This window comes from Aptenodytes patagonicus, chromosome 2 (assembly GCF_965638725.1).
Source record: "Aptenodytes patagonicus chromosome 2, bAptPat1.pri.cur, whole genome shotgun sequence".
Taxonomy (NCBI): Eukaryota; Metazoa; Chordata; class Aves; order Sphenisciformes; family Spheniscidae; genus Aptenodytes; species Aptenodytes patagonicus.
Genome location: NC_134950.1, coordinates 46,008,786 through 46,023,009, shown reverse-complemented (window position 1 = coordinate 46,023,009; position 14,224 = coordinate 46,008,786). Strand labels below are relative to the sequence as shown.

The 14,224-nt window shown below is 35.3% G+C and overlaps 1 protein-coding gene across 4 annotated transcripts in view; it reads left to right on the top strand.

The window, feature by feature from the left end:
* SNTG1 (syntrophin gamma 1) overlaps positions 1-14,224 on the top strand; it is a 358,073-nt gene that overhangs the window by 316,937 nt on the left and 26,912 nt on the right. For all 4 annotated transcript variants that reach the window (XM_076329728.1, XM_076329726.1, XM_076329727.1 and 1 more), the window contains 2 exons: positions 2,473-2,625; positions 8,131-8,223. In XM_076329728.1, coding sequence (XP_076185843.1) covers positions 2,473-2,625; positions 8,131-8,223 — 246 coding nt within the window. The remainder of the gene's footprint in view (positions 1-2,472; positions 2,626-8,130; positions 8,224-14,224) is intronic.

Sequence of the window (14,224 nt, the reverse complement as noted above, 5' to 3'; positions counted from 1 at the left end):
AGGAAAAAACCCTGTAAGAATGGGACAGTTTAACAATGTAATTTAAAAGCATCAAACTTAACTGTGCCCAGCTAAATAGAGTTATGTATTCTGGAACCGAGCACTGCACTAAACTTCCTCCCACTTAGAAACAGGGGCTATTACTTCAATTGCTGTAATGACAGTGATTCCTGTGATCCCACATAGTGCCATAGTCTTGTTTCAAATAAGGTTTAAGAGTTTGCATTAGTAGTAATTAATTGTTCTCTACTTACTGTTGTTAAGAACAGGTGAAGATGAGTTCAAAATATTTTTAGTTTCTTCTGAGGTTGTAGCTATGAACTAAATCTGCCCTGGGAAAGATATGTACCTTACACACGAGTTTTGTCAGACTCCATGCCCATTCAATCAGGTGTAGCTCTGGGAGTGTAATGAGTTTAAGATCCTGCTTAAGACCTGTTAGACAAGAAGTGTTATTATACTATACAAAGTAGCTTTTCTTCCCTGGAGGAGTGAGGGTCAACCGGTGCTTTTACTCATCCAGTTCCTGTTGATGGGGTTTGTATAGTCAGGTGTTAGATGATATGTTTTACGTTGCTACACATATCCACAAGATTAAACATTTGTCACAGTGCTGTTGCTCTGTGCGCTTTGAGGCTGAGCATGCAGTAGAGCATAGCTGTCATTAACAACAACCTAGACATTATGACCTCTTTTTTGAATGCTGGTCAAAACATACTGTGAGCAGAATTGACATTTTAGTTTTAGCAGAAGGGCCTGAGTGGAAAGGAAAAAAACCAGTAAATAAAAAGAGACGAAAGTATTTGTCATAGGACATTGGCTATTATTTAGCTACATCTAACTAGTTCAACTACACAGCCCTCTGAACACTTGGGAAAAGAAATCTGTGATAATATTAATTTTTTTTGAAATGATGTTTTTAAGATCTAACAGCCTATGTTCATTCTGATTTGTCCATCCATGTCTTAATGACATTGAGCTACTAAGCTTAGGACTTGATGGAAGTAAGGAAGGAGATTGTTCCACAGTGGCTGGTCATTTTAAAATCTGAGCAACTTGGTTTTGTCATGGTGATTGCAAAGACGGGGTATGTTGCCTCCACAGCTGATTCTTCTAGAAACTGTAAAGCAGTTTTGAACCAGGAGCATTCATGAATGCATGCTGTACTGGCTTTCTTGAGCAGGTCTGTCACGTGTCTATTGAATGAAAAGAAAGAGAGAAATAGTGCTTACTCTACCATTGCCTACTTATCTGCCTGAGGGTAATAGTTTCATACAGATTCCTGTTTTATATATTTCCATTCTCGGTCAGCTTTAGGTTCCTGGTTCTCTGCCCCAGAAAGAGCTGGCTTGAACAATGTAAGGTGCTCTTCCGGCTTGTATCAGCTGGTTATGGTCCCCTTGGTCTATTCAAGTTATGTATAGCCAGAAGGCACTACTGTCCTGTGAGCCTCCTTTACTGATCTCACCTGGGCCCTCTGCCATGGGGTAGCATTTTAGAAATTGCACCCAAGCTACATATACCCAAATGTATACCCAGATGTATTTGCAAGGACAGCTGGTGAGCTTGTGGCTTGTGACAGCTGCTTTGCCGTAGTAGGGACAAAATTAATTAAAACTGTTTCTGCAAGTGTTTTTTTTTTTTCACAAGGACGAATTACATGCCAGAATTTTAGCATAAAGCATCCTGTATTAAAAAAAAAAAAAAAAAAAAATCCTTGAAAAATATTTTAGTGATTGATTTCCTGATTAACTTGGTTATTCGTTGATTTAGTGCCAATTACAAATGCTAGCAATCATTAAATATTATATATTTGTAGCCTGATATCCATTGTGTGGTGTTGTGTTGAAAGTAAAGCCAAAAGTAACTTCCTCCTCCGGGTCCAAAGCCAGCAACCTAACTGCTGGCAGCCACTATAGTCTCTACTGGCAGTATGCAGCTATAGACAAATTTTATGTTGGATTTTGTAAGCCACTGGAAATATGAACTTGTTTTGTCTAGCCTCTGTAGGGAAAATAGGACAGATGGACTTTTCATACTGCTTAAATAAATCTCTTGCTTCCTTTGGCCAGCCTTCCAGAGTAGGGTGGGTGAGTCAAATGGGTCAGAGAAGCTGATATTTGTGTTTCTTTCATATGAATAGAAAGTGGACACCTTTTATAGAATTTATCTAATTTAGAAGTGTATAGCTGATAACAATTTTGAGAAGTAATTTGTTAAAATATTGGAAGCTATGCCAGATATGCTATGTTGTTCTGTACTATTCTGAATGTAGGTGTCCTGTTTATAATTAATTGAAATGTCAATATTTAGACCAAACCCCTAATTTTCAGTTCCTCAGCTCTCAGTAGTTACTACAGTGTTATATCATTAAAAATGCCATTTAAAAATGCTAGGTTTGAGGCATAGATGTTTGCAATTAAAAATATTAATTGATGTATGCCAGATTATATAACTTCAGGTTTTCATCAGGACAGTGATCTACTGGACCGGCGGAAACATTGCTTCAGTGTCCAGTCTGAATCTGGAGAAGATCTTTACTTTTCTGTGGAACTAGAGTCTGACCTAACATTATGGGAAAAAGCCTTCCAAACAGCAACTTTTTTAGAAGTTGAACGGATACAGGTGAGAACAACCTTTTGCTTCATTAACAAATTAGGTCTATATGAAATAATGATGCAATTTAAGAAATTCTCTGACCTCCTGCAGCTCTCAAATTATTATTGTTTTATGTATGTAATTGCGTAAAAACCTTTTTGGTGTTCCCAAGCAGCTTGCAATTTAACATTCAGAAGAGATCACATCAAATACAGTCTTTGAGTTATTATGACTAGGCGATACATATTTGTTAACTAAAGTTCATGGACAGAAGAGAAAAAAACAATCTATAGATCAGGGACAAAACCAGCTGTGTAGATATTCTTACATACTGTCTTACATGCTACTTTATTTGTTATTGGATAACATATGAGAACCTTGCAGGAATTAAATTGTCCTTGTAATCAGGAATAAGAGTACACTGAGTGAGAGTACTTTCAGGATGCAAGCAAGAACAAACTTGTACTTCAGATACATTATTCTTTTTTCATACATTTCTTGTTTCCTGTGTATTTACTCAATTGTCAGATGACAGAGCAGAGGAGGATGACATTCAGGTACAGATTACTAGCAAATTTTTATAGCAAAATTACATATCAGAGTGTTTAAAGATAACTCTGTTTTTCTCACATGACCAAAAAGTAATGTGTTTTTTTTTTATTTAAAATAGGAGAAAAAAAAATACCCATCACAATTATGTCACCTAATCCTAGTTGTTATATTGATGTTCTAGTTATAAAAAATACATGTAGTTGGAACAGCCTTAGTTGATGTTGCCATGAGTTATTCTGTATACACACCTACAAAAGTCTTATTAGCATGTTAGCCTGTGCAAGTATTGGCTAATGCTCACTTTCTCTGCACTCATTTTCTCTTGGGTTTTAGAATTACATTTATTCAAAATTACTCCCATGTTTCCCAAAAAAAATTTCATTAATAATCTTGACCTCAGATTAATCTTAACCTTTCCACCTTTCTTTTCACTCTACTGGTGTTCAGAGTAGCAATTATGAACTCAAAGTAATGATTTCCTGAGATTGATTATAGCAAATTTGTGAAGGTGGACAAACAGGCTTCTCACGATAGATTATTATTGTGGAACTCACACTTATGATTTCACCTTTTTTTCTTTATTTTCTTGCCTCTCTTTTTATATTTCAGTTTGGAAAAAAAAATAGAATATTAATTTTTAGTATAACTGGCCTTGGCCTGCTTATTTTTCTTTCAGCAATCCATTACTGCTTTCATCCACCAATTCACAGATTCAGATAAAATCTGGTTTGACTTAAGTAGTGGTATACTTTGTCTCTGACAAGTTCTTTCATTGCTCTGTGAGAAAAAAAGGTGACACTCAAAATCAAGGTATCAACTGTACATTTTTATGAAAATTTTGTTTTATGCAATTATGTTCTTATGAATATTTATATTTCATGTGAATGATAATCCAGCTGTGTGCAGGTTTGTCTTACTATGAAATCATATAATTTTGAAAATATAACTGCAGTTTAAAACTGCCATTAAAATTACTCAAATGTGTTGTGTACTACTCCATACTCATACAAATAATAACAGAGTTACTCAATGAGTATAAATTGGCATTAACCTCCACGAGAATTTAATCAGGGCCCTATTCTGATGTAATTCTGAAGAATGCATCACAAATTAAAATATTTTTAAAATGCCTCACTGTAAGTATATAATAAATTCTGTTTAATCCTAATTCATAGTTTCTGCCAGAGGTATACCTAAAACAAAAATGAGGCAGGGTTTTTTTTTAGGAAAGAAATTTATTAGAGGAGAGATAGTCAAGCTGATAATAGTTTAGCAATAACGTGGTACGATATTGTAGTGGTACCATTGTGGTGTGTTACAGTCACTCTTTAGTTAGTTTTCCTTAGAGTGGTAAGAGATGCTAATCCATTTTCATAATTACCTATTAAAAGAAAAAAAAAATAGTTGAAATGGAGATCCTTTTTCCTTACTATCTCACAGCATTGTTATATGAAGAATCTGAGACTACTATAGCTTGCATAATGATGTGCAATTATATATGATTGTCAGGTTCTCCTTGTGCTCCTGCTACTTTATGCTAAAATTTTCACCACTTCCATCATGAAGTTTTTTCTTGCTGTCCTTCTTGTTTGTATTGTAGTTGTTTGTTCCCTAATGTAAGGATTATTGTGTAAGCTGCTTTGTGTTACAGTACTTTAACGTTTGTCTCCATTGAAGTTGAATCTGAGTTTGAAAGTCTGAATTAAATCTTGGACTTATAGTATGGTTTCCCTTATCTTCAGAGATAGCTTACACTAGGTTTACAACATATCATTCTTTCCATAATTTACACTGTGTGTATTGAGGTTGTAGAATCTAAGGAACAACTTTGGGTTGTCTCCTTCAGCCCCTGACTGACCCACTGAATTATTCATAAACCTAATTTAAGATTCTGTAAAAGAACAAGTAATGAGTGCTGAAATATATTCTGCTTCTTTTGGGAGGGGGATGCTTCAGTTCTGATAAGGTTTTCATGAGCTCTGTGTGAGAAATCAGCAACTAAAGCCAAACATCCACAGCATAAATTATTAATAGTCACTTTTAATGATTTAAAGTGTTTGTTAAATGTGTAAGAAATTTTAAAGTATCAAGTCTCCTGGGAAGAATTTCTGCATTTTTGTTTTATTCAAATGTCTGAATTAAAAGACAAATTAAAGAAAATAAAGATGAGAAAAATCTTAACAGAGTTAACGAGCGTCTGAAAGTTCACATTCCTACTCTGACCTGTGACCAGAATCATGTGCAAGAGCATACAACACATGCATAAAGCAAGAGACGTTCTTCCCCAAAGAAACTAAAATCTTGCTGTCCGGAGATCTTTTTGTTATTCTCACATTTTTGCTTCTCTGCATGGTTTTGAACATCATGGAATACATGGTCCGAGGGCATAGACTGGTCTTATGTATAAGTAAAGAATAAGTAAAGAATCAGCTACTACTGGTGGTCTGCACCTTACAATGCAGTTTCTTCCTACCGATAGCTACATTGAGCCGAACTAGATGATATTTCTCCACAAATTGTGCACTGCCTTTTGTAGAAAGAACCTTCAGTCTGGGAAGTAGGTTGCTTTTTCAGTGCAGCATTGAACCAAGACTGATATGTCCTGTTTCTCATAAATCTTAACTTCTCAGTGAGGCTAATTAGCCCAGGCACAGTGCTGTGCTTAAGCAGAGGTAGCTCTGCCAGCTCAGCGTGGTGGTGCAATGCACATTGTAGGTTGACCTTTGGTGTTGAGGTGGGAGGTCAGATGATTTAGACAGCAATACATATTTTAAATCTGATATACTGTCTTCTTGCCAAATTTTAATTCTCATTAAAGCCTCTATGTCTGTCCTAGATATCTTGGAGGTCTACAAATAAAAATGTAGTTTACATCTTGTAGGAAGTTAGCAAGATAATTCTACAAAACTGTACATTTTTTGCTTTGCATGCAAAACCTGAACATTTTTGCATATGTGAATTCATTAAGTAGTAAGTCACTGTGAAATATATTACTTTACACTCTTTTCTTCTACTAATGAGATGTTGCCAAAGGCAATATTCTCTCCTTTTCTAACAACACTGATTTACTGTCAAAGTTTACATATTCATAACAGTTTTATGGTGTAGCTGCTCAAAAAAAAAGCCACTTTTATTTGCTAATATAAACACAAATAGCATATGACTGCAATACCACAGAGCTGAGTCATTGATTTTGTAATTAAAAATTTTGGGAGTTTATGCATTAATAGTTATAATGACCAAGTGCACGTCTATACTGTATGAATTCAGATTTTATACATGTAGTAAAGTACATAAAGTTCTTTCAGTGTTGGAAGCTGCAAGAAGAGACCAGTCGCTGCTTTCCACCTCAACAGCAGCAGTAGGATACCTTTCATTTACTGACAGACAGTTATAGCTTTTGAACATCTTTGGTGGATCACACAGTAACATATGATTTACTGTTACTCAGCAATAATGCAAAATCATCTTGTAAGGCATGTGTCGTGGATTGTTTTTACTTCTGAGTTATAGATGGCCATGCTTTGTCTAGAGTCTGGCTCAAATGCTGCACTTGTGCCCCACTGGTAACTCATAGAGAGTGTCCTTCAGCTTCCATGATGGATATCACTGTGTTTGAAACCTGGATTCTAGAGCTCCAAGGTGCATGCACAAAGATTAACCACCAACTGTTTCTATGTAGTTGAGACCTGATTTGATCAATGAAAGAAATTCACTCAAATATTTCAGTTCCAGAAAAGAAATCTATATTGAAGTGTAAGAAAGTCAAATTTAAAATAACCAAAGAATCTATATAGCTATGAACTTTTCCATTTTCCTTCACTACAATGTCTATTTCAACGCTTAGAAGCTGTTAACGAGCCTTTCATCTTGTGTTCTGGGGAAGACCATTTAGACTCCAAAGAGCCCACCCAAAGAATATATAAGTAAAGGCATGTGATTTATACTTGATAATCAAAATGCCAAAAATAATAATACATACTTTTGTTACACTGATAATTTAGTAACTTACATTGTCCCCATGTTTAAAATTTATATTTTGGTTCTTTGACACATTATAGATCATGGAAGCCTTTGTTCTCATTTTGTATATTTAGTGGCTACAGCAACATTTGAAGAATATAACTGTATTTCATTTAATCTGGAGGGTAAAATTTCTATAAAATAAGAATGGTTTATTTAAAGAACTTACATCAGATTTGGAAATGTTTTTTTTTTTTTTACATATTTAGTGATGAAAAATACAAGTTTGTAATTTTTAACCTGAAGTCAGCCTTCAGACATAGCAATAGTTTTGATCCTGAAAATGACACTAATAGATGTCTCACAGCATGTATTGAAGTGTGATGTTATGGAAATAAATAGATGCATCAATTTTTAAATCATAGAATGAGAGAGTCGTTCAGGATTTCAAGGTTCCTCATAGAAACCTTTGAGATATTTTGGTCCACTAGCTGAAGCAAAAAAGGTATTTCATATGATTACGTCAATTACTACATGGTATGAAATACTACTTTTTTCACTGAGATTTAGGACAACACAAACCCACAATAAACAGCATATCAGAGAGGTGTTTTACAAATGCATTTATTTTTTCTTAAAAAGCTAAAAGGAATATATTAATGTTAGAGGAAGTTACTGGGTACCAAAACAAATAAGAGAGTTTGAAAATAATGAAACTTCCCTTTTAGCGGTTGTCATTGGTAAACCACTGAGGCAATTCTGATTCTAATTTATTTTTTCCCTAATGGAAGCAAAGACTCTTTTTACAATACTTAGAAAACTTCATCACTAATATAAATCCTTTGATCTGAAATACACCGGCAATAAATTGACCTATTTACACACAAATGACTTATTTCTGATAATAATTTTGAGATATATAAACATTAGACTAAAGACACAGAAATACTGGTCCTAGAAAGAATTTGAAGAAATGCGCTCTGTGGTAACTACCTTCTCTGATTTTTCTTTTTACAGTGCAAGACGTATGCCTGTGTTTTGGAGAGTCATCTTATGGGACTTACCATTGACTTTAGCATGGGCTTTGTCTGTTTTGATGCTGCCACAAAGGTAAAGTTCTAAGACTTGTTTCCATCACATTATTATTATTTCTCGTTATTTCTTATATTTTGGGATAAATGGTATATCCTTAAAATGTACTTCTTTTTGTTATCGCAACAGATCATCTCTTGTCAAATCTCTCGTGCTTTAGTTTAAACTCAGGGGTGATTTCTAAATGATGTGAGAAGTTGTATTTTGTTATGTGCTTGTTATTGAAAAGTCAATACCAATACAAGATCTGAAACAAGCATAAGTCTTCATTCTTTAATTTCACATGAAAGACCAGACTGATTCATTTTGATGTTTCTTTCACTGGTGCATCCTTGGTTTTGAGAGGAAATAATCTTCTTGGTTTCAAGCTGATCTGTGAGCTTTGAAAAGAACCTGCCTTTGTCTTCTCCCATTTCATGGGTGGGAGTGTGTGTTATTACAGCAATTCTCAGTTTATGTTTTAGATATTTTTGTTCAGGTGTCTGTAAAAAGAGAAATCAGCCATGGTCTGTACGTCTCATGCTTTTCCCGTCAGCCTTAAAAAAGCTCAGTACAACTGTTGAAATAGTTTGCTATATCAAGTGAATAATATGGCATCAATAAGTCCAAAATTCCATAAAATCAACAAAAGCCTACGTATGTTTGCATTTGCACTAATTGCTAAAAAGTACTGAAATGTAAGCAGGCTTTATTGCTACTACTTGACACTGTTGTTATGGAAGAATGTGAAACATTTTTTCTGAGTTCAACTTCTCTTCAATACCTGTTTTCCTTTGAGATGCTGCAGCATTGCCACCAGCAATTGCTGAAAATGCCCTTTTCTCTCCAGAATATGATCCTATCCTCTATCTTAAGTCAACCCTTCCCACCACATTACTCCACTAATCACAACCATTTTATTCTTCCCACTCCATTCTACTGTTTGTTTGCACAAGGTGTGGTGAATTTGAAATTCAAATACTTGTGTATACATTTTTCTTTTTGTTAAGCAAATAGTCTTGTATGATTCATCATTGAATTACTATATTACACAAAAAAATCAGTGCAACAGAATTAAAATGCAGTGGCTCAGAAAAAAAATGTGTAGGGTTCCCCCACCCTCCAATAATATTATAGCAATACTTTTGTATAAAGGTAATTTCCATCTCCTTCAAAGCTCTTGCACATCTCTGATTCTCAAAAGACTTCAGGCTCTTTCAAAGCCATTATCTGCACTACAAGCATACACCAAATTTCAGATAGCAAAGCACAAGCACAACTTCTTTCATACATGTTACCATGGCTGAAGGGTGTGGTACCCTTTTGGTATGTCCTTAGAACATGTACAGCAGATTTCCAGATACAGAAAAAAGCTCTAGCAGAGGTATAACTTCACTGTCTTGCTTTCTCAAATACGTCATTGTGCCTTTCCAGTTGTACAAAATTTCTGGAGACATCATCTTGGTGAACAATATTACTTATAAAACAGATTCTTCTTTGCCCCTACAAATAGATTTTTTGTTTTTTTTCTTTCATAGCAAAGAGCAGAAAAATATTTTGAGTATTAAAATTGACTGCTGAAACACTAAAGCAATTGTTAGCATTGCCAACAGATTTGCATTCAGCTCTCCTTTCCTCTTCCTGCTGCCCCATGTTCCCTACAAGGTCACATAAGTAGTACTAAAAATGCATGATAAACTCCAACACTAAAACAAGTGCAGCAAAAAATTAGCATCTAACTTCCATTTCAAGCCAGAAGAGTCCTGACTGAGTAGGTTGGGAACCTACTCAAACTAAAATCACACTGCACAACCAAGTAGCAGGAGATCCACAATGCAAGACCACTGGAGTGAGGCTTTGATGACTTGATGGCAACCAGAAGAAAGCCAAGAAGGAAATTTTCCATCTTCCAGGTGTCCCAAGCTTGAGAAGGCCCATAAAGCAATGTAAGAGTATGAGGCAATTTTCCTTTTTCCTCTCCCCTTCATCTGTAAAGCCATGAAACCATGGAATGAACCTGTTCCTTCTGGAATAGCATCTAGCCTCAGCATCCAAAAAGTTCTGAAATTTTAAGCCAAGCATTAACCGCAGCTGAGTGTCTGGGAATCTTGAGGGTCTAAATACTGATGAAAGAGCACATGTTTACAGAATCTGAAAGAAGTTTCATTGAAGTGTGAAAGGGTAGCAGATGTGTAAAGGCATTTCCTTCAGGAAGGGAAGGGCTTCATAGACATTATGTGGACAGAACAGGCAAGTGTAGACATTTTTGTTGCAGTGAATAGGCTGTAGTTGTAACTAGAGAAAGTGTACTACATTTTACATCATCTGCAACTGACATACTGTGCTGCTCCTCCTCCTTCTCTCCTGCCAGCCTTGCAGTGGGTAGCAGCCCACAAAACATTTATCAGACCCAGACCAGCCTTAGAAATCTCTTAGTTGGTACCACTCATTCACCACACTTACATACAGGCTGCAAGGAAGAGTAGGGGGACTCCTGCTGATCTGTCAAATCTATCACCTACTGTGATATCACAGTAGCGTGTCGCTCTGGTCCACAAAGCTCCTGATACCACCCAGGAGCTGCATGCTGTGGCAGGAGTGATTCCCCCTGAAAAAATTCTCTTTCCCATTTTTCAGTGCTACACTTATCTCCTAGTTTCCCTTCTGCCTTTTCCACTTGCACTGTCCGTGTTTTCTCTGTATTTCTTGCACTTTCTGTGTTTTCATTTTAGACTGATAACATTAATTTTGCTGTAATGCTTGCTGATTTTTCTTTTAAAAGTGGGTTTTATTTTCCTGAATGGAAGGAGGGACCATCCTGGTAAAGCTCAGGAGTCAGTACATGGGGAATCCTGAAGGTTTCAGGGCTTGTTTCATTTTTCTTTGATACAGAAAGACAGGCAAGCAGAGAATACAGTTCAAGATAAAGGCAGTGTTAAAAATGCCTGATCTGTTAGCTAGCATGCATACCAAAGATACGCCACATACTAATCCATTCAGTAGGCATGGAGAACTTGTACATTGGAAATTCAACAAAATAAATGGATAGCAATAACTGAGACTATTAAACTCATTACAGACTTATAATATGAAGACCTCAAGACCTTTTTTTTTTCCTCACTTACAAATCCAGACCTCCCAAAATGGAGCCTTTAAAGCATAAAACCCACAAGAATCATAAATATTTTAGTTCTATAAGCAATACGCAAAAGCTTCTTGGATAATGTTCTTCTGGCAATTGTCATGAAGAGCTATGGGTCACATATGCTAGTCATAGTGTCTTGCAGGTCTTCCTATCACTGTTCACCAGTCTTTGAGAAAACTCATTTATTCATCTCACAAATGTTTCATGGAACTTTTAATGTGATTGTTTTTGTACCCCAAAACACATTATATTCTTCTGTTACCAATCAAAAAGCACATCATCTAGAAATAAAAAAAGTCTAAAGAAACAAACAAAAACTGTGCAGCTCCCTTCAAAGTTAAGGTTTTGTTCACCCAAATACAGATACACATTTTTGTGACCTGAATGGAAGTTGTACATAAGCAAATCAAATGAGAAGCTCTCCAAGTTTTCTAATCAGATAGAATAGTATTTATGTTGTCAACAGATTCATTAAAAAATGTTTTCAGGCTTCTGATATATAGCCACTTAAATTACATAAGCATAAGTAAACTACTGCATAACATTCACAAAAAAGATTTTACATAGAAAATGTTTACATATAAAACAGGTAAAAATATTATTTTTAACTTCTCTACATATTATTTTGAAGCAGATTGTGTTGCCTTAAAACTTTCAGCGTTGTAAGCAGAATGCAGTTAGCAACCTCAGAAACCTACCTGCAGTGTTGCACCTTAATTAGTTTGTATGTTAGAATAAAGTATAGCACCATGGATAGAAAAGGAGACATATTGTCTTGGTAGGTAATCAGGCATTAGGCAGTGTGAGATGATAAGGATGGCTCTAATGCAATTGCATTAAAAGAGAAACAATACTGTATAATGCAACATAATTGGTTGCCAAGTGACTGCTACAGTTGAAATTGTCAAACAAGCCATAGGATGAAAACTTGTCTCAAATCTGCCCTAAGTGTGTCAACCACATTTTAATGAGTACCTAAATAGGAAAACCACTACCTACTCTCCATCACTTTATGGAAAGATAAAGGTTGTGATTCTCTCAGCCAAAAATTTATTCAGATATCTTCATTATGATGATAGCAGGTGTACGTTGTGTCTATGCTGGTAGTGTTCTTCAACAATATTGTTATACTCACATAAACGGAAACATAAACTAGATGTGTTTAGGCACATAAGCTAAAAGTATTATTTCTCCACCTAATGAAGGCGTTCATATGAAGCAGGAGTTCAAAATCTCTTTTCCAAGAAAAATCTAAGAAAACAATGAAAAATAGAAAACAGTTTGCAGGACAAGGAAAACATGAATAAAATTTAAATTAAATTATCTATATCTTATTAATATTTGCATATATATTTGTGCATTAAGACTGTACAAAACTCCTAGCAACTGTCACATGAATTAACACAGTATTAAAGACATGTTTAAAATGTCATACTGTTCATGAAAAAAATATTTACATCTAGTTCTTTATACATTGTATGAATTTTTAAAATAAGCATTTGAAAAATCAGTACAAACTTATCTTTCCACATCCAATGATGGGACATCCACAACTTCTCAGGGCAACCTGTTCCAGTGTTTCACCACCCTCATCATAAAAATTTTTTTCCTTATGTCCAATTTAAACCTACCCTCTTTTAGTTTAAAAACATTGCCCCTTGTCCTGTCACTGTGGGCCTTGGTAAAAAGTCTTTCTCCATCTTTCTTATAAGCCCTCTTTAAGTATTGAAAGGCTGCAATAAGGTCTCCCCAGAGCCTTCTCTTCTCCAGGCTGAAGAACCTCAACTCTCTCGGCCTTTCTTCACAGGAGAGGTGTTCTAGCCCTCCGGCCATTTTGTGGTCCCACTCTAACAGGTCCATGTCTTTCTTGTTCATGTTCACTTCTATTATTTTGCCACTACTCATATCAAATTCAACAACTCTTTTCTGGGTAAAGCTTAACTTGAAGCTATATTCTATAGACTTCAGAGTTCAATGTCAGATAATTCATTCAGTCCATCTCTCACTTCTCCCAGAATAACACTGCAGATGCAAAATCTTTTAATGAATTCGAAGGGGGTCTTGAACAAGTACTTGGAGGACAGATCTAATGAATATAATTCAATATTTTATTTATTTATTTATTTATTTATGACATTTTCATGTTTCCCAGTAGTAGCTCAAGTAGTAGTTTCTGAGAACACCTGAGAAGTCCTGTCATATATTGATGTAGTTGGGTCTTCAGTAAATCTTCAGGCAGTTTCTATTTTATACTTAAGACTGTGCTCATCGTATTATAAGTTTTCTTTCTTCATCACTACTGAATTGACTATGAACTATTTTTAGTAGTGAATAATCACTAATAAACTGAAGTGAAGCCAAGTTCTTCAACTCATGATTTTAACAGTTGTTCAGCTATTCCAATATTCAAGTTATTTAAGCAATAAAACAATATTTAAATTGTTTTTTCCCTCTTATATTTCAAGTTAATAGATTTTTTCCCCAACATACCTGACAAATTGCAGTCAAAACGTCACAGATGTTCTAAACCCCAAACTCACTACCAATGCTCATGAACGAGTTTATAGGCGGTAATGACTCTCATTATGCTTATGGCTTCCAGATAAAAGCTGTACAACCCTGTGTGGCTTGTTTCTTTGTTTACTGTCATTTAATCTTTATATAATACTTAACTATGTAAGTCAAAATTAATGGTTAAATACTGTCATCTGTGCTAAATGTATTTCAAGTCAAACACATCATAGTTCAATAAAAACATTGGTTTTGTGTCTGCACAGACCTATGATAAATATGAGTACACAAAGTATTAAATGGAGTTCTTCAGCACAAATCTGTCCTGTGTTGTGATTATAACAGCACTGGCATAAAACATAGCCGTTTCTGCTGCATATCCCC